General features: G+C 41.6%; 2 protein-coding genes and 1 long non-coding RNA gene across 10 annotated transcripts; 2 read left to right on the top strand and 1 right to left on the bottom strand.

Annotated features, from left to right (window-relative positions):
- Positions 1-882: 882 nt before the first annotated feature.
- LOC129781798 (uncharacterized protein CG45076) lies at positions 883-23,377 on the top strand. 8 transcript variants are annotated; one of them, XM_055789378.1, is made up of 13 exons: positions 883-1,232; positions 5,464-5,493; positions 5,619-6,008; positions 10,211-10,323; positions 10,392-10,543; positions 10,975-11,031; positions 11,437-11,598; positions 18,102-18,478; positions 18,547-18,662; positions 18,739-18,786; positions 18,934-18,981; positions 19,048-19,095; positions 22,471-23,377. In XM_055789378.1, the coding sequence occupies exons 1-13, from the start codon at positions 1,149-1,151 to the stop codon at positions 22,913-22,915; spliced, it is 2,070 nt and encodes a 689-aa protein (XP_055645353.1). In that variant the 5' UTR covers positions 883-1,148; the 3' UTR covers positions 22,916-23,377. The 8 variants fall into 8 exon arrangements, with proteins under 8 accessions (XP_055645353.1, XP_055645392.1, XP_055645456.1 ...); XM_055789417.1 differs by having other exon boundaries at positions 18,117-18,478; XM_055789481.1 differs by having other exon boundaries at positions 5,619-5,963.
- LOC129782529 (uncharacterized) lies at positions 12,719-13,220 on the top strand. Its single transcript, XR_008744615.1, has 2 exons — positions 12,719-13,031; positions 13,115-13,220. It is a non-coding gene; the product is annotated as an uncharacterized LOC129782529 (long non-coding RNA).
- On the bottom strand, positions 23,272-25,056 carry LOC129782511 (uncharacterized). The gene is made up of 4 exons (XM_055789656.1): positions 24,814-25,056; positions 24,604-24,741; positions 24,320-24,474; positions 23,272-24,263 (listed from the first exon to the last, which is right to left on the bottom strand). Exons 1-4 carry the CDS (start codon positions 24,909-24,911, stop codon positions 23,404-23,406), a joined length of 1,251 nt encoding a protein of 416 aa, XP_055645631.1. The 5' UTR covers positions 24,912-25,056; the 3' UTR covers positions 23,272-23,403.
- Between the last annotated feature and the right edge of the window lie 1,707 nt (positions 25,057-26,763).

A 26,763-nucleotide genomic window follows, 5' to 3' on the forward strand; every position in this document is an offset into this window, starting at 1 on the left:
CATTTCATACCATTCACGTAAACGTAATATTTACGTGTTCGAACATCTGCCAACAGATATCAATTTGGTGGCGCCAATATGGAGACGCGTGATATTTTACTCGTGTGATCATTCACTAATTATGTACGATGGTGACGTTTCATATGTTTTACAATGCGATATACTCATTAACCGCAACTCATTCATTCAAATATTACACCGATAGTCGTGTGCAAACAGTTAAAAATATAAATGTAAAAAATTGAGAGCGTAGTTCAAATCCGTTATATCGATCATGAATTAAAAACAGCGAGATGAAATCAAAATAAACAAAAGTGTGTTCTAAAGAAAACTGTGTATTCGCGAATTGCATTCATTGCCGCAGGCAATGGAAATAAATTTCCACTGCGAATGTTCTTTCGACAGAGGAAGTGTAAGAAAAATCTGCGACAGTGAGAGGTTTTCTTTCGAGATCACCCACTTCACTAGAGGCAGAGGAAAAAAAGGAAGATGGGAAACGGACCGCTTTCCCTTTCTTGGGCGATCGAACGTGACGTCATGCTCTAGCCATCGGCGCCTGCTCAATCCAGCGTGTTCTACAGTGTTGGAAGTGTTGTGTTGGATTGCTCGGTTCCGATGGTCAATTATTGCATGCTTGTTCGGCAACACTTCCCCCTTCGCACGATTCACACATCCGTCGTCTTTCCCATAGCAAAACAACTAACCAACAAAAATTTATATTAATAGAACATTGAGAAAACACCGCCGATTTTCGTTTCAGGATCAACTGGTGGTAAGGTACCGCTAGGGAAGAGGTGAATCTCTCTTTCTGACACTTACACCGTATGTCGTTTCCCGTCTCTGTTGGCCACGAGCCAAAGCAGTGAGGGAGTGCTCGTCGGGAACGATCACCGAGGACCAAGCTGACGACAGAAACCGAGGTGTCCGGAGGTATATCGCTAGCCGCGGCGTGACCAGCCGCTCAGAACAACTTCGAACGGCGTCCGAGATAGGTCTCCGAGAACAGAACAAGTGGTGCCAAGTGATTATACCGAGCCCGCCCTTCTTACCCCAGTGAGAGTGTGTGTGCGCGAGCGAACGATAGCGAATCCTAGTAGTGTATAATCCAGCCTCTTCGAAAAAAAGCAACAACAGCCAAAGATCCAAAAATGGTCTACGATAGCGATTTCTACACTACCCGCCGGGTCGGTTCGTCCTACACCCGGCCAACGATTTCGTCCTACACCGTGACGGTGAGCAAATTCTTTCTTTTCTTTGACTTGAATGTCCTGAAGAAAACCTTCAATTTTGTCACAACTATCGTTCCTTATTCTATCGATCCTGCTATTTTGTGCGAGAAAAATGAAACACTTTTTTGCGTGTTTGTGTTGTGGAATTTTTGGAAAGGTGGAAAGTTGTTGGGAACATAGAATGTGATTTTTCCGCAATGAAAAACGTGTCGACAGAGTGCTAACAGTGGAGGGAGGAAAAAATAAGCGCCGGGTCAAAAATAACATTTTGATGCTGAAAATTCGAAAAATTAAAGAGAACAGAACAAATTGACCCACTACTGCGTGAATTATCGTTGCTGCTATGGGGGAAAATGTTAACTCGAAAATGAACTGTACATTTTAGTGCTGTAATAAAACGGGGAAAAAGTATGTGGGCCGTGTGAGTATGGTGGGTGTTTGAAGACCATTGGTAATAATTAAAATTGAGGTGAAGCATATTTTGCTATCTAGTGTAAGTCTGAAGAATTTGAAAACCGGATTCCAAATGATAAATAGTGAAATTGTGGGTGAAGTGATTGTTTTATCGCGTTGATCGCTTTGATATGTGTCAGTCAAAAATTACAACCAATAGGTAACAGAATTGTGCAATTGACTTTTTGAAGTGTTACAGAATGTAATTGCCAATGACGAAGACACGATTTTCTAGAAGCTAATTCACACAGTTTGGATGTCCCCTCGAGTAACAGTTCAAATGTTAACTAGTGTTAAGTCCATCGTTTAAATTTCCCATTCATGGGTTCCCAACAACTTAGAGAAAAAAGATCCAACAGTGAGAAGGATACCGAACAAACAAGTATAGACCTTGAATAAGTCCTTCCACTCCACAACAGCCACACAAAATAGTCATTTTATGTTTCACAACATTCATACATAGCCTAACTCCCTTCTATCTGCTGAAAAAATCTACATCCAGATCCAAACCACATCCAGAAATGTGAAACAATTTTTTTTAGTGTTGTTGTTGCAATAAGGGTGAGATGAACTGCAACCCGTGTAAATGAAATGAGTGTAAATTGCGTGTTGACTCGAATCACAATCGAAACACATAAATGAATTGTTTCACATGAACTGAAAACAACTGCCATTCACATTCGCGTAACTCTTAGGCCGTCATTTTCAGCTGCCGGGTCAAACAGATATAAGAAATTGAGACACGTTTGAACCTGTACGATATACAAAATGAGTTTAAGAATATCGCTGGGCATACGATTCAGATAGAGCGGAAAAGAAAATCGACGGGTTTTCAGAGGCAAATAATTTGAAATTGGTCGTTCGTGACGACATTAAATCAAAACCTGAAACCTCTTTTTTTTTTCACGAGAGAAACATTTTGAAGAAAACAGAGCAAAACAGAAGAAAGTGTAGCTGAAACAGGAAATGTGCGCCAAAATAACTCGACTACACGATGGAGGCGAGTGTCGTGCGCTAGAGAGATTATGAAAACGCTGATCTTCTGAACAATGAGTGCTGAACCGAAAATATCAGGAAACATCAGACGAGAGCGTAATCAATCAGAAGGATGTTGGCGGATTGCCAATTTCCTTCGTTTTGTGTCCGTATGAGACAATGTCAGCGCGACATCCGTTACCTCATGTGTGATTGGTTTCCTGTTGTATATTGCAAAATCAAGGTGAATGTCTGAGCTTAGGCGACGCGGTCTAAATTCATTTGTGCGACACGTGATAGAAGTACGCAACCATTTCGTATTTTCATTGAATAATTAACCTCTAGCTAGAGCCGTGGTATTTTTCCTTGGACGATGAGAATTTTCCTTATGCCATAACATGTCACATCCGTGCTATTCGCCATTTTCAATATGCATCAAGCGTACCGAACGTTTCCAAATTATATGCCACAGAACCTCCCACAAGAGAGTAAAATCTAATTTTAGCCAGCCCAGAAAGAAAAGATTCATTCATCGTGCAAAGAAGCAGCGTTACATATTCCTCTATAGCTCTTTCTCGAAAAGACAAACTCGGAGCAGACTGGGATTTTTTCCCAAATACTATTTTTGTTCGTTCACTCATATCCGTCCAGAGCAAGCGGAGGCCATTTGAAGCTCGATTTTGCGATTTACGCGATTTCGTATAGCTGTTTACATTCAGATGGTTGATTCAGGATCGCTAATTTTGATTTTTTGGACCCGCTAATACCGCTACCGAAACTAACTAACCTTCACCAAGCGATTCGATCTGTAAAAAAAATATCCCTGCTGTAAAACTCGCTCACAAACCTCTTCGAGTAGACTAAACTTCCGCCCCCTCAAGAGTTGGCCAGCTTTCCGACAAAACATCGAGGCAACAACCACACAAAAAAAACTCCTGTTTGTCTGCATTCTCTTCCAGAGACGTGGCGTCAACTGGGAGAAGGTGCCATTCGTACCGCGTCCCAGTTTGATTCCGGATCCGGTGACGGCGTTCGGTAAGAATCAACCCCGCAAGCAGCAACGGGTCTCCATTTTGGAAGCCATCAATCGTGAAGGAATCGAGCCGGATCCGAAAATTCTGGCCCGTCCAATCGATGAGTACCTTTCGCCACGCGATCGCAACCGAACGCGCATTCTTAACGAATCCATCCGGCAGGAGCATGCCCGAGCCAGCGGACATTCCGCCGACCGAGACAACGTTGATACGGTTCTGCGTCGACTGCACGGAGAGGCTCCCGTCAGGCATCAGCAGCGTCATGTAATCTTTTTCGAGCCCGGCTATGCTAGGACCTATCAGCGTTGAAAGAATGGCGTACTCGCATCAGCCCATTGTGGAACTAGCAGCCCCTATGAATAGGCGAAAACTAAAAGAACCAAACGACTAACGAAACTACTAACTAAACGAGTAGAACTAACAAGTAAATATAACAGATAACTAATAACGAAAATGACAGTTACACAAACACGTGAAATAGTATTAGATGGGTAGTAAAGGTGCCCGAGCACTCATTAGTTCAGTATTATTTTTATGTAAACTTTGCAGAGTACAAACCTGTTTCAATTTCTTAGCTGAATTTGTCGACATAGTGTTACGCGGATTGTCCCATTGTCCACCGAATTGTTCCGTTGCTATGCTCCATACTCCTCTTAGAATCTCGCAATCTTCAGAATTATTTTCCATTGTTGTTGTTTTTTTGTTTTGTTTTGTTACCTACTTCTGTATGTTGTATGTTGTTATTCGAACCCATTCACAGACCCCTCGCTATTCCACTTACACCACCACCGACATCGGTACGCCACGCCGCGACGAGTCGTACACTTACTCGAAAACCGTCCGCTCGGAGACAACGAGCACCGGTTCCGACCCATACTCGTCGCGCCCGTCCACTTCGAGCTACTCTTCGACCACGGAGCGCAACAGCCGTGGCGGCCCAGGCGGCTACTCGTACAATACCGAGCGCACCACCACCACCGGCGGTGGACCAGGTGGTTACAGCTATAGCTCGACCACTTCCGGTCGGCTGCCGCATGGAACCAGCTACAGACACTACTCGTACCGTGTCTAAGCAGGGATCACCTCTCGGTGCAGCACCCACCAAGTGCAGCCAGATGGTCGTGTTTGGCCTTACACACTGCTTCTCTTCTATTGTGCAACGTCGCGTCAATTTGAACAACAAACATTTACATTTTTATCACTAATACCAGTTAATTGAAACGAGAAAACTATCACACATATACATATACACGGGAAACTATCCCCAAAAATGTTCGAAAGAGAGAGCGAGAGAGAAATTGGAACATCTCTGCGTTGAGGCGAATCAAATTTACATAAAAATAACAAATCAAATAAACACACTCACACACATACATTATTGTATTCCCTATATGTAATCTGAATGCCTTTTTGTAATCTCAGTTTCTGGAAATAAAACAAGCAAATGAGCGCTTAATTCGCAAGGAAATGTTTTATTTGAACCGATACCACATATTTCACGTGTCACTAATTTCACATCTCACAAGGGTAGCTTACTCATTCACACCGCTAACACCCCCACCGAAACACTCTATCATATTTTTCCGCTTCTAATGTTCGATGGAATAAGGTACAAACCACCGACTAAAGATTCGCTGTCTCTGATTGATCTGTTTTTTGTAACTTGCTATCCCTCTAGTTACGAATGTTGTTATGTGGTTTACCGAAGTGAACGTCACAATCAATGTGCGGCCAATGTTAATTATTCTGTTCTGTTGCTTTCTTTCGAACAGACTCCGCTGCGATACTCTGGAGTGCCAAGAGTAAGTATAGATGCATCCAACGGGTCTGCTCCGGGACCGTTTCTGTATGTTTGTGTACGAATAACGTTTCTTTGTTTTCAAAAACATCTGTGAACTACCACCATGAAATCTACACGACAACACAGTTCGATACATTCACTACCACCACCTATCGCACCCCAATGCCATACGTTGCCCATAAGCGCGTTGTTCCGGTGACACGATTCTCCACCACACCGTCCCGAGTGATAGTCTCACCAGTCCGTGTGCTGGGTTCGCCCGTGCGTGTTCTAGGCTCACCGTTCCGTGTTCTCAATTCACCGGTTCGGGTTGTCACCTCGCCGGTGCGAACCGTGGTCCGGGCTGTCCGGTCACCGATTCGTGTCATCTCCTCACCGTCACGAGTTGTCACGATTCGTTCGTCCTATCTGCGCCCGTCGATCATTAACAAAGAGTTCGATCGTATTGAGCGTAAATATCGTGCCAGTCCCGTAAGTAGTGCCCTCGAGCAGTATTACAACTCGCCCACTTACTTGGTAAGAATCGATGTTTAGACACACCACAGGTTGACTAGGATAAGCGGCTCTGTCCCCCTATCGCATCTATCTGCTCTTTTTCTGGATGGCACCTTGCTGATTCTAACAAAAAAAAAACCATGAACCTTGGCGCTAAGCATTAACTCTCACCGTCTCTCTTCGGGAAATTTGACTGAATCTGCGCACTCATTCATCATTAATCATCCAAAACCAATAATGTCTATTGCTAACTGATTGTACCTTGCGTGTGATGACCTTGACCCACTTTTTCAACAGTTACTCAACTCGAAATGACATTTTACCGAAAAGAAAGTACGCACTCACGCATTCACGTATCGTCAAGACGCATTTGTCACTAATTGTCACAGTTGACAGAAAATCAAACCGTCATTTCCGTGACCGGAATGAATCGCACCAGAAAACAACTGCAACAGAAACGACCGCTCAGAAAAAAAATATGTAATAGGCTAGAAATCTTGTGGCGCGGGAAATACATGATGGGTGTAAATGCCTCACTGAAAAAAAGCGTAACTTCTATTTTTAAGTTATTCTGGGGACAATGTTCTAAGGACGAAATACCCATTTAGCGGGGATAAGGAATCGAGGCGACCCAAAGCGCCAAGATGACGCGATCTGAGTCCACCGCCGACCCGCCGTCGGAAGCGGCGGTGTCTCGCACGCAAACCCGTGTTCCACTGATGGCCTGGTGAGTTTGATACATAGGATACGATCCTTTAGCAAGGTCGTACATTTGTCTGATGCATTACGTTTGCCCGGCGCAAAATCATAATCAATACATACTCGCGCACGGTATCACAGACCGTCTTCTACCCATGATTAGGCTGACCAAACGTACCGTTTTAAACGGGACAGTATTGTTTTTTGGCCCATTTTTTATTGTTCCGTCTTTTTATCAATATGTACCATATTTTGAGTATAAAGGGGAAAAAATATGTCTGGTTGTAATACACGATTTGTTCGAAAATTCGTACCCCAAACTATGATTGCTTTCTACCAGAGATCGGAGCGTGACCTTTCAAACATTAAACGGTTTTGTTGGAAGAAACAATGTGTTATAAATGCAGGGAAAAATGCACGAGAGTAAAAACATCATCTGTTCCTCTCCGTTTCTACACGTGAATGATTTTATTTTTGACAGTACTGAAACATGGGAAGTTGCTTATGAGTTGTGATCTGAGTAAACTGGTATACAGTAAAGTCTTTAAAATTCGAACTTTATAACACAATGTTGTTGAAGTTGTTTTTATTTTTGATCATTTTATTTTATCAACGTGGAAGGGGAGAAGTAGTTAATTCAGGCAAAACATAATATGTTGAATTCATAAAACTTGTGAAAAAAAATTCGGTACTGCGTTGGAATACATAGAATAATGGAAGGCTAGTCTAAGAGAAACACAATAGAGTGTATGGATTGTATAAAAGTTCATTCCTAAATAATCAGATGTCCAAAATCAGTTGAAATAGATGAACACATTTTGTTTCACAAGTGAACAATGATTGAAAAAGTTATAATTTATGAGATAAAAATTTGTAACAAAGAATTAATGCCAGTTGCAAATCGGAAGATGTTTACAGAGATGGAAAACGAATTTTTAGAGTGTAAGAATTCGTGAAGCTAATGGATTACAGAGCAATTCCACGCCAAATCAGCCGGCCGTTGCCCCGATACTCTCCAATTTTTTTTAAAGTTCGTACGTGTGGTGGCAGGCACCAAAATCATTATTTTCATTATCAGATGACCGATTTGATTTACGACTGATATTTTATAAGAGCATATAATCAATGATAATTTTGGAAAAATAACATGAGAATATATTTTGAGTTATCAAAATTCCAATTTAGAACTCAATTTTTGGAGTAAGATTTTATAACGTTGTATTTAAAATGTTATTTTTCCCAAATAGTTCATTGCCTTCCGAACAATTTCGAGTAATGACTTTCTCGACGTAGGACTACAAAATTATTGCCGGCGAGGACCAAGCGTTGTGGAACAAACTTCCATCTCCAGTTTTCGCCGAAGAACACAGCTCTCACTCCAGGAAAATATCTTTCTTACATCCGGATTGGAATACGCTGCACTTTGAAGCCACCTTCAACCCGGAAACAATGCACAACATTCTCTGATTTTTTTTCATGTGGCGAAAGCTTGTTCTGTCTGAAGCCAACTGATATATTGGCTACCGGTGCTCCCATCGAACAAAACTGTACCACTGTTTGCTTTTTCTTCCATTATTCCTATGTATCGTGCAAAATCTCTGTAAAACCTCTCAACGTCAGGAAAAAACGTGCTTCGAATTTTCGTAAATTCACAACCTTTGAGGATTAGAGAATCACAATGTATACATCAAACAAAGCATAGAAAAGTTCCCATTCGTTTGTTGTGCAAACCAGTGTTGGAAAAAATCATCTTCGCTAAGATCAAATGCATTGATTTTCGGGCTAGGTTGCATCGAAAACCTATATATTCCAAACGAAAATTAAAATGTCAGATCCAGGCAACCATTGAATATGAGCAAATGAACTTTTGTCCTTCAATATGTTTTGATGTTTATTTTTTCCACCCAGTGTCATTTTCATCTTGATTATCGGAAACGTCAGAACTGAATTTCATTTCAGCCAAATGAATATCAGCTGTTATTAACTTCTAACCTGAGGCTGCTGTGTGCGGTTGGGTTTTGCAGTTGTCGGATGCCGTAATCGGAAATACCTTATGAAATTCCCGATGTCGCAAATGACTTGACGGTAGCTAAAACCACTCGTTGTATCCATTCTGCATATGCCGTTGCTACCGTCTCGCCAAATAAAATTTATTTTGAACTTAAATTCACTGCCAGAACGAATATCAATTCGGATGTGATGAATATCAATTTGTTGCTTTTGATATCCAAAGTATAAATAACAGCGAAGTTATGAACCCCACTCAATGTCGCATTCATTCATTATAGTAAATTTGCTCATGCAACAGCGATATGAACAAAATGAACTCGTTTGTTATTGTCATCAATATAATGAAGGCAGTGTGTTTCAAGCTGAAAAAAAGTCATTTACACTGGAACAAAATCATATTCGTTTCTCGTGAATATTTGTTGATATTCTAAGACACTGGTGCAAACCATTAAAATAAAATCGTAGCGAAAGTAGTTAGTAACGTTAACTTTTTACTTTTTACTTTTTACTTAACAATTTTACTGAAAGTCGTACTTCTACATAAAAAATGGTACAGGGTCGCGTCAAAATCATTGGTTTTGGCGTGAAATTGTCCTATATTTTATTTCTACCTGGTAGTACCGCACCTGTTATTTTATTTAAGGATTTTTTTCTGTCATGAACAATATATGGACAACGGAAAAGTGATGACTCAATGTTGAAACCATGGAAGTTATGATAATTGTCAAACATAACTTCTATCTGAAATGTAACAAATTTGATGATATAACTTCCAAAAATCATAATATCCTTCACAACGTTACTTCATCATCTAAATATTTCTTCGTTGAATTCCTAAAAAAAATATTATTTTGTTTTATACTCGGTTTTATTCACTCAAACATCAACAGTTATTTTTTTTTGGCTTACATGTCCCGTTTTTATTCTTAAACTATTTGGTCAGCCTACCCATGATGTTTTTCCCGCACCACAATATTTCTAGCCGACTATACTTTTTCTGAACGGTTGTTTCTGTTGTAGTTGTTCTCTGGTGCGATTTATTCCGGGAACCGTCACTTCATACAGAATGTGTTTGTCCATAATAATGCGTTTGCGTTAGATCAAACAAATCCAACTGCTGTTTTGGCACTGCTTCTAAACAAACGCTGCCAAAATGTCAAATTTTCACCTTTCCCGCGCTGAGCAATAACACTAACTTGCCTGTGGATCGTAGTTGGCTGGGATGGCAGCCTACTGCGGTCCATTGGTGGCACATCATAAACACGCGCAGCAGAGAACACAATCTCTTTTATTCCGCGCGGTGAGTGACGTGCGATTGCAAAGTTTATCAATTTATTCTTGAAGCCACCTCACTTTTTAACTTTTATTTGAAGCTCGAATCGATAACAAACAAGGACACGACTTCAAATCTCACTTAGTCACTTCAGTCATCTCTCGTCATTCGCCCCTCGGAATAATGGGGAATTCCTCTAATTATTCGGTTAATATTTAAATGCATCTAACGCAACCTTTAGGAATTTGAGGACGAGAAGCGCGAGATCCGCAACTCGAGTGCCCTGTTGCTTCGCCAACTGAACGATCCAGTACCGCGTATGCTGCCACCATCGATTTCCGCCGCCGAACCAAAGTATGGTCATCTATTTGTAACCATTTCCACACCACCCTACATTTGAAACTCTTGACCGTCCATTGCAGCCTCAAGAAGTGGGTGTATGACCCCTTCAGCCATCACAACAAGTACAACAGCGACACCTATGTGAAGAACACCATTACCGACCCACTGCGCAGTGTCGCCCGGGACATTGAAGCAATGGCTAGATACCACTCGCCGGCTTCCCGCTATGTCGGTAAGTGTCACCGAGCTCCACTTCCACTCTTCCGCAAAAGCCGAATTACTATTTTGATATTTTTCTTCACCACTATTCTTTACTATCGCTGCCGAGCTTTAATAATGATTAGTTTTGTTCTAGACCTATAAAAAAATATCATACATTCATGCTTAAGTAAAAACGAAAACCGTTACTATGATTGATCATCGATCAATCATCGCTCGCTGCACATCACATTTGTTATGAGAACGTCCGTTTGATAGTTTTGTTTCTTTTTTTTCTCATTATTTTATCCCTTTTGGTGATGCAACACATTCATTTTCTCCCAAAAATAACCCGTAATTTTGCACATCATTTGCCGCCTCAATCTCAACGATCCTGCGCACGCGGGTGTTCTGTTGAGAATGCTTTCCTTTTTCACCAACGCCGCCGCAAACCTCTGATACCAGAGTACGTACTGTTAGATGATATTCTCTGGCGTTACACGTACTACGTCGATGAAAATGGTTAGTATTGACATTTTGTTTTGTGAATTGTGATTTCACCGCATAAATAAATGCCGCTGGTGTCTCAAGCAACCAAGCCAAACGACTACTTGCTGACATGGCGCGTCTTATTTGTTCGTCCTGTTCGCCCTCACCAATTTTGGATAATCCTGTCAAAAGGAATATCGTCATCGGTGGTTAAAAACAACCCTCCAACCTGGGCTAATTCGTACGTAGGCTAATGGAAACCAGCTCCATCTTTTTGTTCTTTCCACAAGCAATGATTTCATGCTCTGCCCCAAAACTGTGATTAACCGAAAGAAAAGATAAAACTAAAAAACAGCTAGATATCGCAAAATCAAACGCACACACACATACAATCGAGAAGGCTAGTAAATTATCCGGGTCTCTTTCCGCTTTGAAAAGGCAAAAATCACTTGGCCAGTACGCGCATCATTGGATCGCAGGCGTACCCGAAGACCAAGCCGCGAGTCTATAACTATGACACGGCCCGGGTAGGCAAGGATGTCAATGTGATGTCCTACTATAAATCGAATCGTACCCAGGCAAAGGCTGACGTTGAGGAAGGTAAGCAAAAACGGTCCCAGCGTAAACTGGAACAGCAGGAAAATCAGAAAACCACCCACCATCAGCAGACAGAATCAATTCAACCACCGCAACAACCACAAGTATTAGAGGAATGTTAAAATGTGTGACACACGTTGAACGAATTGAAACAAAAAACAGAAAATATTCAAAATGTCAATCACTACCCTCACAGAATACAACAGATTCATGCCCACCTTGCATATAGAATACATTGCACCATATCAAGCTCGTCGAACCCCTAAACCCACCCCACCGATTGGCCCAGCTAGCTACCTCAGCCACGTGCGCCCTCTAATCTCACACACTGCCATTAAAATGTAAACGAAAATGGATGATTTTCAAACTGACTTCTAGTGGTAGTGTCATAACATGCTACCGCCCTGCTTCGCAGACGTTGTTGCATTCAACTGCATCATTCCGACCATATGTTTAAAAACATCATCTGTAATTATACATTCGCCGTGCTGACCTTGCAACCTTTTTATTCTTTCTGCCACTTCTTGGTGGTTGACTGAACCCTAACCGAGTGTGCGCACGCAACCAAAGCTGTTGTTTAACCTCGCTCAAAGTAAATTTGTATACCAAAGTTTTATCCGTTCTCCTTTTTTCTCTCTCTCGATTCACATCCAGATCGTTTTTACTACTATAAACCACGACCTCTCCTAGTAAGACTATACGCCTATCCCGTCTCATCGTTTTTCACCACCTATCGCGTGTAGATCGTAGGAAATGAACCCGGTTCAAACAAAAACCACAGAAATAAGTTGAACCGTCTTTCATCCTCAATCCACAAATTTCAGTAGTGAAACATTGATCATTTTCGGAAGGAAGAACATATACTTTGTTGAAGGTCATAAAAAACGCGAGAGCTTCCGAAACATCTTTTATCGAAAAAAAATATTCACTATGTTTATTGTTTCTCTCTTTTACCCCCACTGCGTTAGTAAACAAGAAAATCAAGAATTATCTTGAGAAGTACTACCTTAAGTATGCTTACAAAGTACCGGACGAATTTAGGGAATTTGTTCACCAATGAATCGCCACCCCGTACCACGAGAGTAGCGAGAGTGATTTGTATTAGATTTAAACAACGGTAAATGTCTGCCCCAACTCGCAGAATCGATTAACATGTAACGTAACTAACGTGATTGCTTTACTACTAGAAGCTCAAAATTGAAAATCATTTATTATCCCATAGACTGATCAGTACGTATCATAATAAACGACGAGTTTTGAGTTTCGACCATTCGACCAAGTCGCTAAAATGTTGCTTTCTCGACAATTCTTTCTCTCTTCCTCTATCTCTCATTGATTAATTGTTGTGCAGTCTACGCCCGCATCGCACGAAAACGGCAAAGAAGATTGCAAAGAGCCATGATCAGGGACGCAAAAAGTGCATTAGAAGATTACAAGTAATAAACTAAACAAAACATAAACCAAACAAAAAACATTTACACGACAAACATTCACAATACTTTTTTTCTATCCGTCTTAGTTATAGTAAGTTACCGCAGGAAACTACTACTCTTGAGGCTCATAAGAAACGCAAAGCGCTCACAGATGCTATACGAGAGATTGAACAAGAACAGGCCCAAGTAAATGTACGACAATTGAAAATACTCAAACAATACTCTTGCCCACACACACACTCAGTAATCGAAACCTCCAGTCATCCACCGAAACCTGTAATTGGCTGCGACTTCTTTCCCTATTCAGACGATTTAGATTTACTGTGTGTAGACCCTGCAATCCCCTCAGTTCGAGAAATATTTCCACCTGTCTAATCTATCAAAAATGTGTTCTTATCTATTGACCTCTCCACAGTAAAAATAAAAAATAACCTCTACCGTCAGCAGTTGTACCTTCCGCACACGCGAACCTTCCACAACATGTGCAATCCCAACCAACGGCGCATGTACAACGGCAAGTTCGTCTGGTTGAATTACAAAAGCTATAAGCCCTAAGACCTGGCCCAAATGTGGAAAGTATGTTTCCTTTTGCTTCTTGCCTCTCGAATCGCACATCGGATCGATCAAGGGTAAATCTCCGTGTCCCGTGGTTAACCTATTGTTCTAAGCAATCTTTTCGTCTCATTGTTGCTAACACTCTGACGGTGTGGAGTGCCTGCGTTCTTCCATGACGCAACCACAAATAATTCAGTGTAAACAAAGTCTCATAAGTCACGTTCAATTTGTGCATAACAAGCGCCAAAAAGTGACCTTGTCGCACGTTAGTGTATGAACAGAATTCCTTGGAGTTCTTGAGTAGGCGTTCGCAAGTTTTTCATTCACCCACCTGTCTGTCCCACCTGCAACGAAAACAACAACTTATTTCACCTCGGACTAATTCTCCGAAGTCGCTCGATCTACTGGTCGATTCATTCTGGTCGAAAATAGAACTTTCATCACGCTCTACTTGCGCACTCAGCTCATCCACCCGCCCACACACGTACAGGACATATTTGCGTGTTGGAAATCAGTATTTTGAACGATGGAAAAATATATACACTCGAAAAAAAAACGAAACTAGAAAATTAGAAAAGAAACGTTCGAATCTAAAACACAATTTTAACAGTAAATATTTTCCCCCTTTTTTCTCTGTCTCTCTCTCTGTTTCTTTCTTTCTCCCGATAATGTTTCTATGTGTTGTTCTAATTCCAGTCGGAACTGAGACTAAAACTAACGTTCGCAAATCGAAACTTGGGGACAAAAAGGGCATCTATAGTAGCGATATTAACTTGGCCGCTTGAGAAGCATAAACCAAAGCAAAAAAAAAGTCCTAAAAGCGCATAAAACCAAAAACCAAAGTAGGCGCCGCAGCCCTCCGAGCTAATCACTAAACTCCCATAATTTAAAAAAAAAATCTAAATTTCATGTGCCGCGCTTTTGCACACGCCGCGCATCATTTTCGTGCACACGAGCTGTCAAAAACGTGCGCGATCTTGGGGTGTTTATGTTTTTAATAAATGCCGACACAATCTGAAGCACAAAAAAAATCAATCGATGGGAGTCGCAGTCGTGAACTTGTAAATATTTCCAATTTTTTGCACACCCTAATTAAGCCTAACCATAAGCTGTGGATGCTCAAACTAATCCAAAACAACGACGTGCATTTTTATCTCTGTCTGCAAGAAAAACCTCCAACCGAACCGTACCGAACCGAATGTGGTGAGCGAAAGGAAACTCCACCAATGACTTTTGTTGTATTTCGTTGGCTTTGTCCATCCGACGTGTAGAGTAAAATTTGCTGACAAATTATCGTTTACATTATTTTTTAAGGCTAAAACACATTAACGTGCTAAATATATAGGTTGAAGCTTAAGTGATGGCCACCATGGCTCCGAGTACAGATTTTTATGTTCCATGCAGATGAAATATTTACAGTAGAGTTTATTTATGCAAAAGGCACAACAAGTGAAAGATAAACACCCAAAACCTCACTCATTCAGTGAATATGATTGAATCTCGAATGAAATGAACTGAGATGTTTTATTTACAAAACGGGAGACATTGAACCTACGATGACGTGAATTATTGTATTATGTGTAAAAGCGACCTTTCGCGAAGAAAATGATCAACAATAAAAAACAACCGTAGAAGCTCTTTTAATTTTACATTTCTCTTCCTGTAGTAACCACTTCCCTGATCCCAATGTTTTCTAGAAAACAAATAAAAAACAGATACGACTAGCACACCTTTAGCATGCAATTTCCCTGGATTCTCACTATCTTGGTCTTTAGGTGTACAAAGCATGCCATGAGAGGTACTGCACAGTGCCGCCTTCTGTACTTGTTTTTAAATAAATTGTTTTTTCGAACTTTCTTTACTTGGAAACAACGAATACGAACAATCTGCGAAACCAAAAATCTCCATTTCGTCTGAGTTAATTCCTACAAATCGACCGATGGTTGTGATTTCAAACAAAACCTGCTATTTGTTGTTTTACCACTATTAAAAGTAAGTAAACTTCCTTATTCATGATTATATATTTCGTGCTTATCTAACCCGTTATCATTATCACCTGCGAATGCAAACACTAATCATTACGCAACACCTCATTTACCTCGAATATGTATCCCTTTTGTGCCACTCGAGAGTAACTTGTTTGTTTTATTTTTTGCGATTTTATTTATGTTCGATTTGAACTCATAATAATTCGGTTACTTGTCAAACAGACAGACTTGATCTACAGCAAAAAAAAAACTCAGATATCAGTGAAAAGTTGTGGGTTTAAACACGTGGGTATTTGGAGCAACTTTGCATACTTGAATTATTCAAAAAACAATTAGACTACTTTTTGGAAAGGACCAAAACTTTTTTCTATATTTTTACAAACATTTATAACTCAAAAAATATAATACCTACAAAATTTTGATCAAAGGATGAAATTTAGGAAATTTTCATGAAATATGTCAAAAAAGTCCTGCGGTATTTCCGCGAGGTGTCGTTGTAAGCGCGTAGTTCTAGTTGTATTCATTGTATCGAGTCATACTATAGCTTGTTGGAAAGGTATTAAAGGTATAAAGGAAAGGTGAGTTGTAGTGTCGCAAATATGGAACAAAATAAAGAGAAAATCCGACATATTTTACAGTACTACTATGACAAAGGCAAAAATGCATCTCAAGCTGCCAATAAAATTTGTGCAGTTTATGGACCCGATACAGTTTCCATTTCCACCGCACAACGATGGTTTCAACGTTTTCGTTCTGGTGTAGAGGTCATCGAAGATGCGCCACGCTCCGGAAGGCCTGTCGTCGAAAATTGCGACAAAATCGCTGAATTAGCCGAGAAAGACCGGCATAGTAGCGGCCAAGAGCTGGGGATAAGTCATCAAACCGTTATTATCCATTTGAAGAAGCTTGGATTCACAAAGAAGCTCGATGTATGGGTGCCACACACGTTGACGCAAAAAAACATCTTTGACCGTATCGACGCATGTGAATCGCTGAATCGCAACAAAATCGACCCGTTTCTGAAGCGGATGGTGACTGGCGATGAAAAGTGGGTCACTTGCGACAACGTGAAGAGCAAACTGTCGTGGTCGAAGCCCGCTGAAGCGGCTCAGACGGTGGTCAAGCCCTCATTAACGGCCAGGAAGGTTCTGCTGTGTGTTTGGTGGGATTGTCAAGGAATAATCTATTATGAGCTGCTTCCCTATGGCCAAACGTTCAATTCGGACCTGTACTGCCAACAACTGGACCGCTTGAAGGTAGCACTCATGAAGAAGAGGCCATCTTTGATAAACAGAGGCCGCATTGTCTTCCATCAAGACAACGCCAAGCCACACACTTCTTTGGTGACGCGCCAGAAGCTCCGGGAGCTCGGATGGGAGGTTCTTTTGCATCCGCCGTATAGTCCGGACTTTGCACCAAGTGACTACCACCTGTTTTTGTCCATGGCGAACGAGCTAGGTAGTCAGAAGTAAGCCACAAAAGAGACCTGTGTAAATTGGCTATCCGAGTTTTTTTGCCAATAAGGAAGCGAGCTTCTATAACAGGGGTATTATGAAGTTGGCATCTCGTTGGGAACAAGTCATCGAACAAAACGGCGCATATTTGACTTAAAACAGATGATTGTAACTAATTTTATGAACAAATGAAAATTCAAAAAAAAAATACCGCAGGACTTTTTTGACAGCCTAATATATATAATAAAATATGCCAAAATTTAAAAAAATGTTTTCTCTAAAACGTATTTTTTTTAAATTCTCAGAAAAAATTTGAATAGCCCATACAATTTTCAACAATTCGTCCATACGTCGGGAGATGGGCACTTTTATATGGAATTTTATAAATTATCGCGGATTACGTGCTCTGCTACCTTTTTTTCTATTTATAAACATGTCAAGAACATGTCGAACGCGAGAATGTACGATACAACTCATAGTTTTTGAGATATAAATTATTAAAGTTTTCTCTTACTAAAATCGATACGCCCTTTTCAAAAATTACACTTAAGTAAAAAAAAACCCCAATTACTGTGGAAAACTCATATTTCCTCCAACCCAAACGGAATACAAACTTTCATTCGAATCAAAATTACATGTTTTTCAAATCTGCATTTTGAGGACGATTTCATTTGGAATTGCTCCTCAATGACCCATGTCTTTACACCCACATTTCACTGCTATCTGAGATGGTGCTACCAACTCCTAAAACGAGTTGGCATGAAATCCGTCACAGATATGAACGGTAAGAAGTAACCGAAGCCGGAACCGGGACAATCGATGCTCCTTAAATGCATTCCCATGGTGCCAACTAAACCTATCGCTCTTATCATACACGCACACATCCACAAACACAAACACGCATTCTCTTCCCCCACTTTCTTTTTCGTTCCAAACACGCTCATGCTCGAAGCAGAACACAAACGAAAAGCAAATCCCAACATCACCTCGCTCATTTGTCCTGATACCGAACTCTGTTTCTCATCCCCATGACTCGTTTCAACTTAAAACCTCGAAAATGGGCAATGGCTATGCAGTGAGATTAAATCCAGTCCGGCCGACGCGCAAGTTCAACAACCCGACGCTGTACGACGACCCGACCGACCCGAAGCTGAAGGACAAACAGGCCAAAATTGATCTGGTGTCCGAGCTGAACAAGGTTCGTTACGAGCCGATCAATCTGGAACGCGAGCGCATCAAGATGATCGACGAGGCGAAGAAGAAGGAGGAGGAATCGATCGAGCGCGAACGCAAGCGGCAGGAGGACAAGGCTCGCCAGGAGGAGGAAGCCCGCGTGGCGGCAGCGGAAGCCGAACGCAAGCGCAAGGAAGAGGAACGATTGGCCGAGGAAGCTCGGTTAGCGGAGGAGGCGCGTCTAGCCGAAGAAGCCCGCCTGGCGGAGGAAGCCAAGAAGGTGAAAGAACGTGCGGGTGGCTGTGGAGAAAGTACCCAAGATTACAATGAATCTTACATATTTCACAGGCTGAAGAGAAGAAAAAGAAGGCTGCCGAGAAGAAGCGTAAGCAGGAAGAAGAGGAGAAAAAGCGCAAACAGGAGGAAGAGGAACGCAAGCGCAAGGAGGAAGAGGAACGAAAACGGTATGTAGTGATGGCGTGATGTGATTCAATTTTCGAATTGAGAGTCTAAATTTTGATTGTCAAAATTATCTCGCAGATTGGAAGAAGAAGAACGCAAGCGAAAGGCTGAAGAGGAAAAAAAACGGTACGATTGGCACTAATGAACGGCATTACAAGTGTGCTCAAAATGGCGCCTAGGCTGCCATTTTGGGTGCACTGAAATGCATTTTTAATGTTTTTCTCAAAAAAACTTCAACTAGAATTCGGAATTACAAACAATAATTAATTTCAGTTTGGAGGAAGAAGAACGTAAGCGTAAAGAGGAAGAAGAAAAGAAACGGTGAGGAGCAATTCATTGCATATCCTAGAAATGACATATTTAAAGCATTTTCTATTGTTTCTCTAGATTGGAAGAGGAGGAACGCAAACGCAAGGAGGAAGAAGAGAAGAAACGGTTAGTATCTCACTGTGTTGTTTGCAATTGTAACATTTCAACTATGTACGGCGAGTTTTGCCAAAACACTGTGGTATAACACGACTTTGTCGCACGAGATACATCTCTGTGTGACGCAACGCAACAATAACAGTCGAAGATATTTGTGTGAGATGAACAAATATTTATTGTTTCATGATAAAATCCTTATTTCTGCCACAGTATGTGATACCATTTGCAAATTGATCTCCGAGTGAAACAATCCAAGTTTGGAGGTTTTACCCTTCAAACGAACACAGCACATCACCATGATTGCCCTACTAATCTTTACACAACTTTTGGTAAAAAAAACCTCACTGGTGTGTGGAACTCATTCAAATTAAAAAAGCTAATTAAAATTTGAACAACCCAAATGCATGAAGCTCGAGTCATTCGATACCTGTTCAGTTGTGGAATTTTTTTGCCACGGTTCGATTTGTTTCAAAGAAGTTATACTTGATGAAAGTCGTGGACCGAAAATTAATTTTGTACGCCCACTTCGAAAATCCGATGCGGTCAGGTTCAAAAATCGCTGAAAAATCGTTGAAATTGGTCAAATCGACCGTGTGTAGCATTTTCAAACATTTCCGTGAGCGGCATACTGTCGATCGGCAGGATCATAGCACGCCTCGTAGTGGAACTAAGGATCAAAGCTTGATTTGAAGGTGTTGAGAACGATTAGGGCAAACCCAGCTCCGTTTAGATTATGATATCGTCAAGAAATTCAATTTCAACCGAAGCACCGTCAGAAGAGTCCGTCTGCGAAAAGGATTTTGATCTCCAGATTCTGATTCAGGACACTGAATCAGATAGTCCGACAGAATTTCTATGGAAACCGAATCAAAAGCTCCCTTAATGTCCAGAAAACTGAAGCCAGTTGCTTCTTCTGCGCAAAATCGGTTGAATATCTGTGGAAAGCAACGCTAGACAATTTTTTGTTCCTTTGCTCTTAAAAAACCCAAATTGTGTACTTGATAGCGAATTTTTTGTCTCGATCCATTGATCGAGTCTTCGGAGGATCATTTTCTCCAACAATGTTCTAATGCACGAGAGCATAGCAATCGGACGATATGAGTAATGACCTGACGCTGGGGTGCTAGGGTTTTGAATTGTTATTACTTTGGCCTGTCTCCATTCAGGCGGAGCAATGTTGTTCCCTAGTAGGGAACTGAATAAGTCTAGCAAGCGTCTTTTCGCGATAGCGGGAAATTTTTTTGAGGAACAAATTTAATCATATCGCTTCCGGAAGAGACAATGGTGGAAGTTGAACTCTGTGTCAGAAGAAAGTCATGTCTCAGAAAGGGCGAATATATCACAATCATAATTTCGAAGTAAAAATTTGAACGAGCCTAGTTTAGGCACTAGACTACGACAGTTGCATTGTAGCACAGTGATATCTTCTACCACGTTAGTTGAATTATCCATCGAAAGATATTATTGATGCAAGGGGCCATGAAACAGTCAATTGCTTAAGATAAGACTTTAAAGATGAAAGCAAGGCAGAAATAAGGAAATAATGAATGAATGTTGAATGTGTCAGAAAAAAGCCATGTCTCAGAAAGGGCGAATATAGCTGAGGGGAAGCCTTCGGATTTGTTTTTTTACTATCACCCTTGGAATTAGACAATCTTCCGAGGGTAATTTTAGCTTTCTTACAGTGTACCGTTGGTGAAGAGAGTTTTCTTTTGATGATTCATCCTTTATTGAAGTTTCTGGTGCAGCCGTAGTATGCATCATCAGAATCAGAGTCCGATTCTTGTTATCTTCCAAAGATGCTGAATGCAGATGCCTTACATCCAGAATCTTTTCAAGATCTCCAACTGTTTATAAAACAACCCGACGCGCTTTTTTTTAAGTTCATTGACACTCAGACTCGCGTCGGTTACTACGCCTTCTATCTTCACCTCTTGATAAGGGATGTAAATGTGATACTTCCTGCTCAAAACTTCGTGGTAAACAATATTGTTAGCCCCATCAAAAGTCAGTGCTTCTACACACAGTTTATCCGGTCTTTCTTTATGTATCGAGACGCCCGGATAATTACGCAGCAAACCTCTTGATCAAAACATTATCAAGAGTTCTCAAAGTTTTTACCTTGGGCCGAAAGAAAACCAACCATGGTGCCTTCGAGGACGGTTGATAATAAAGCGTCGCGCAACTTTGGCATCAGCAGATGTAACCTTCTGCGCAACCGCCCATGAAAAAAATCAACACACTCGCGCAAAAACTCAACTTAAAACTAACTCAGACTAAAAACTAACTTAAACTAGAAAATAACTCAAACCTAAAATTTTCTTGAAAAAAAGAAAAATTATTTCTTAAAAAAAACTAATCTGATGAGTCAGAACAACTTGAACAACCTTATTCGGGAGCCATACAATGCCGCATGCTATGGTATAAACACAATAGCCTGACGGCTATTCAATTGTACTTCTCTGTTTGAACAGATGTGACGCTCAATGGAACCATTCAACGGGCTGCCGATCCAGCGTCGCCGGCAGTCTTCAGAATGCAACTCGGTACTGATGCGCAACAAGATTTTTGTATCCAGTTGAGCTCCCTCTCCTTGTGCACACATGTGCGCACGCACGCTCCGAAACACAGATGAAATGTTTGGTTGTCAACGCCGTTCTTACGCCCAGTTTTAAGCTGACTTTTACGCTGAAATTTGCGCCGTATTTCTATACTGCGCGCTTATATCTGGATTGCTCTCTCTGTTAGGGTTTTTTCTTCACACATGCGTATACTGTTCAAATTGGGGCGCACTGTTGTTTTTATGCTTCGCTTAGAACGAACGAAGACAAAGCGGACACTAGAATTTGATGTGTATGTGTGTGTGTGTGTATAGAATGAGACGCGTATCATACAAGTGAGAAGAAATGTTTAGTACACTCATACCTCGCTACACGGCCGCTCTTTATACGGCATTTCACTATAACGGCCCTCTTCAATTAAGGCATGTTTTCGATTTATGGTCTAAAATGTTTCGCTATAACGACAAAAAAACTATTTTCGACGTTGATATACAACTGATTCTTTATACGGCTTTATAACGATTCACTATAATCGAAAATATTTTTTTTTTTCAAACTTGGACTGTTCTACTTGAAAGAAGGGGCTTCGTATTCTATAATGTGGCGCAGAGAGCTTCAAATCTAATCGGGAAACAAAAGATTTTAATCGTTCATCTCACACAAATATCTTTGAGTGTTGTGGTTGCGTTGTGTCACACAAATATGTAACTCATGCGACAAATTCGTGTCGCACAACAGAATCTTGGCAAAACATTCCGTACAATCGCAGAAATATTGCACAAGCTAGGCGCGCAACTATTAACGCTCTTATCTTTTTCGCTAGCTTGGAAGAAGCTCGTCTGGCCGAGGAAGCCCGACTCGCCGAGGAAGCTCGCGTTGCCGACGAGATTCGACAAGCCGAAGAGAAGAAACGTAAGGAGGAAGAGGAGGCTCGCATAACCGAGGCACAGAAAATTCGCGAGGATGAACTCGCCCGATTGAATGAGTTGGAGAAGCAAGCCATTGAGGAGGATAACGAGGAACTGGCTCGTGAAATTGCCGAGCTAAAAGCTATCGCTCAGTCGGATGAGGAGCAGCTGAAGCGACAGGCCGCCAAGCTTGAGGATGTCCCTGCTGCTGCAGCAGATGCAGCGGAAGCTCCAGTTGAAGCTGTTGCAGCTGTTCCCGAAGAAGCCACCCCAGCTCCCGCTGCCAGCGAAGCCGAACCAGCCGCTCCAGTTGTAGCAGAGGAAAGCAAACCTGAGGAAAGTCCTGCTTCCGAACAGTAAACTCTAAGATCTTAGACTAAGGTTTATTAGAGTTAATCAAGGTGTTCCTGAAGCTATCAACCAAACCCAAAATACAACACATAGTTTGATCAGAAAACAACCAGAAAGAACATTTCAGTTGAAGATTGTATTTTTCCAGCTTGAATACGAATTCGACAAAAATCGCGAAATTACACCGAATCCCAAACGCTACTTTAGAAACTTTAGACATTCGTAAAGAATCGTAGAACCGTCAACTTGCTCGTTCCTACGAAAGCCGACAAAACAAGTAATGTTACGCTTCCAATTTCTATCAGTGCATTTTTCTCAGCTTTTACTTAAAAATACCCCACCCTGGAAAACTAAAAAAATATATATACATCTATTTGTCGAAATTTATTGGGAACATGTTACAATGAATACATAAATGCAACACATCTATTAAGTTGCTCTGTTAATTGAATAAATTAATTCTTAATCCAATTTGGTACTTCATTAACGATCCATGTTCACAGACTTGCCTCAATATCATTGATGAACTGTGGCGACTGAAACTCAATCGGTTCCTTGAACAGCTCGCTATCGAGGTCGTCATTTAGATGACGAATTTGGGCCAGTTTCTCCTCCAGAAGATCGCACGATTTCGTCAGAATGGGTTCCCATTTTGGCGGCGGTAGTTTGAATTCCTCCTGGAGTGGAATGGCATGTAGTTTAACGTCCGGTCCCAGCAGCATTGAAACCTGGTCAAACATATCGACCAGAGCGTTCGCGTCTTGCAGCAGCTCCGAGAATGCTTGCCGATGTGTGTCACTCCACGTGACGGTTTTCTTGTTCGGACGAGCTCTACGTGGGGTTATGGGCGACAAGCGCATATTCGCGAGACGAGATCCTATCACAAGGTCCTTGAATTCCGCCCAGGGTCGATCACCTTCACCAACAGTTCTCCGGGGCAGCTCACGGGCTACGTAATGATCGGATTCTTCATCGGAAAAGTCCAGATTTTGCCAAGAGTTGTAGGTGGGAGGCTCCAAAAATCTTGGCCTGTACAATTCAGGATCCTGAGATGACCCGGCTAGAAGGTCTGGAGTATTTTGCTCATTTATGGCATCGCTCCTGCTAGCAAATTGATTCTCCTCGATTGGTTTCACGTCTTCGTCAGCCGAATTTGACCACTCTCTGATCTTCATCAGCTCTTCAAAGCTGGAGGAATAATTCGTGTCCTCTAGAATGCTTGAAGAGATGGGTTCACTCCCTGCAGGTTCCAGAAATTTACGAAACGAAACAGCACTACGTGGCATCGCTGTTTGTGTGCCCACGTCTCGCGTGGGGTTTGTGTCCGTCATTTGTGCCACAGAATGTGTCAGAATAACTAAAACAGAGTACAATCAAAGCAAAGCCTACTGATCACGAATCACACAAACTCACGATTTCCAGCATTTCTCATCACCAAATTACCATCCGTGAGAATTTCCTCGTCCATCATTGGAATCAGATCTTTTTGTTCCTCTGTCGATGCGTCCCTCATCAACTTTGTACGCACCGGGTCCGTTTGGGCGGCCGCATTCACTCGACGCAACCGTCTGTGCGAGAGGAAAAATGCAAACTTAAATGCATTTCAACTTTTGACCTCATTTGCGATCTAAATGCTATTTTTAAATTTTACTCGTCGCTGTACGCAAGTGAGGTGTGCATGAAACAGGAGTATATACTTGGAAACGTCCAAAATTCTAGCCCGGAGGTCCATCTTCGATGCACCGCCGACCTTCGTTTGGGTGGCTGGACGCCACGGTGGACGCTCCTTAGCTTCTTCCTTCACAGCCTTCTTGGCAGGTTTTGCCGCATTCACCCTGAAAAAAACCCCACAAAGTACACCTATTATCAGTCAGGAGCTTCTAGCACACACTCCATCCACATCGAACCTCGCCAAAGCAACCGAATTTGCCACCGATGTGGCGATGGATTCGTCGCTGACGCTCAGCGTTTCGCTGGTGGTTTCCGATGAGGGAGATTTGCTCATTTCGTGCGATCCTGATTCCAGCACTAATTACATGAACTGATATGTTTCTCACGCCTTCAAGAGCAAACCATTACTGGACGGAACGGACAGCAATGAGTTCTTTCCTCTGTGTGTTTCGTTACAAGCGACATCGTCGCCTAGGTGAAAACCAATCAGGCAAATAACGAAATGGAGCACGTGAAGGGGATTAGAAACGATATAGTAATTATCGAAAAATCGATTCCTTTGCATTACGAGTAGGGCCGTTACACGTTGTTCTTCTTCCTGAAAAGCGCTAACGTCTCAGAGAGAACTTCGCTTTCTCATCTTTCTTCGCCATATCAACGGCGCCATTTTATAAGTACATATTAGATTGTGGTAAATAGTATTTTGGAGTCACAAGCTCAAAGATATGCAACTAGAACGTGAATCGAATCCGGAACTCTCACTACGATATGTGTGACTCAACATGCCACAGAGCCTTCACACATGAAAGGCGCAAATTGTGGAAGGAATGCACAGCATGTGACACGCCGAAGGCGGCAGAGGGGGTGTAACTTGTTGCACGGGGTTTCCGTTTTTGTTTTGTCATTGGGATGGAGTTGTTTTACCAGTGCCAATTTCGTTTGATCGATAGCTTTGTTTACGTTCAGGCAAACAAAAAAGTGTATGGAATTCAATGTCCATCAGAAAAAAATCAGCATGAGAATACATGAAAATTTCGCTACGAGCGTCGTCAATAGACGACATCAGGGTGATACTGCACTTCGATCACATCAGTGCGATATGCATACTTTTCGGCGCAGTGCAACCTTGTGAACGAGTGACCACTTGAGTTGATAGAAGTGGTCACTATTTATTCTCTTTTTCTTCCAAACCGGCCTACATATACAGTAAACCTATTTTTGTGCGGTTTTTTTGTGCGATTTTCTGTTCTTGTGTGTTTTTTTTTGTGCGGTATATGAAAAAAGCATATTTGACGAAGTTATCGTCCATTTAGTTTTTTTCGATGGTTTATATGCATTTCAGTGGAAAAAAAGCATATTTGCGTCTCAATTATCCGCTTATGAAATCATTCCCCTCGTCCCATAAAATGCTCTAAGTTTTTCTAAGTGTTTGCATGACATGATTTCTAACAGCAACACGTTTCGACATGCAACTAAAAGCACAAAATAGCAACGCGCAACCGAAAGGGCAGACTGTCCCATCGCAAAGCAAGGAACAAAAGTAAATTGAACAATGAACGGCGTGGATTTGAGTTATTTTCTTGGGTAAACTGACCAGACGTCCCGCATTTCAACGAAATGTCCCGCGTAAGATTACGTCCCGCAAAAGAAACGAAAATGTCCCGCGATATCAATATATTTCAATATTACAATTTGATCATGTTGATTTCATTAAATGCATGAATCTCAAAAAAAAAACTCTTCTCTGGCAGATTGTTCAAGAGAGCTTCCAATGCATCCAAAGATTAATACGTTGAGCTGGTTTCATCGCACCGACAGTGGACTTTTTGTTTAGAGAGTTTCAAATGGAAACGACAGGAACAAAATTAGAATATGTTTTTTTATAAAAGTCACCTATTGATCCGAAGGGAACAACGTGAGTCAGGCGAAAAGTTCATCTTTGGTCCCCTAGCTCGGACAGGGCTTAATGTGGTAAATAAGCCGGAAGAATTAGTGTATACGGGACAGGAAGAGGCAGGGTTGTTTGATGAAGTATCGTAAATGAAGCGCTTGGCGGCCTTACGGAAGTTGGCCGGAACCTCAACCATGGCCGATGAAAAGATGTATGTCGGCGTGTTCTTTTACCTTTTCGTGGCTTTGGTGGTCGGCTCTCTATTTTGGCCATTCGCTCGAAAGTTTTCTATCGG

This window comes from Toxorhynchites rutilus, chromosome 1 (genome assembly GCF_029784135.1).
Source record: "Toxorhynchites rutilus septentrionalis strain SRP chromosome 1, ASM2978413v1, whole genome shotgun sequence".
NCBI lineage: Eukaryota > Metazoa > Arthropoda > Insecta > Diptera > Culicidae > Toxorhynchites > Toxorhynchites rutilus.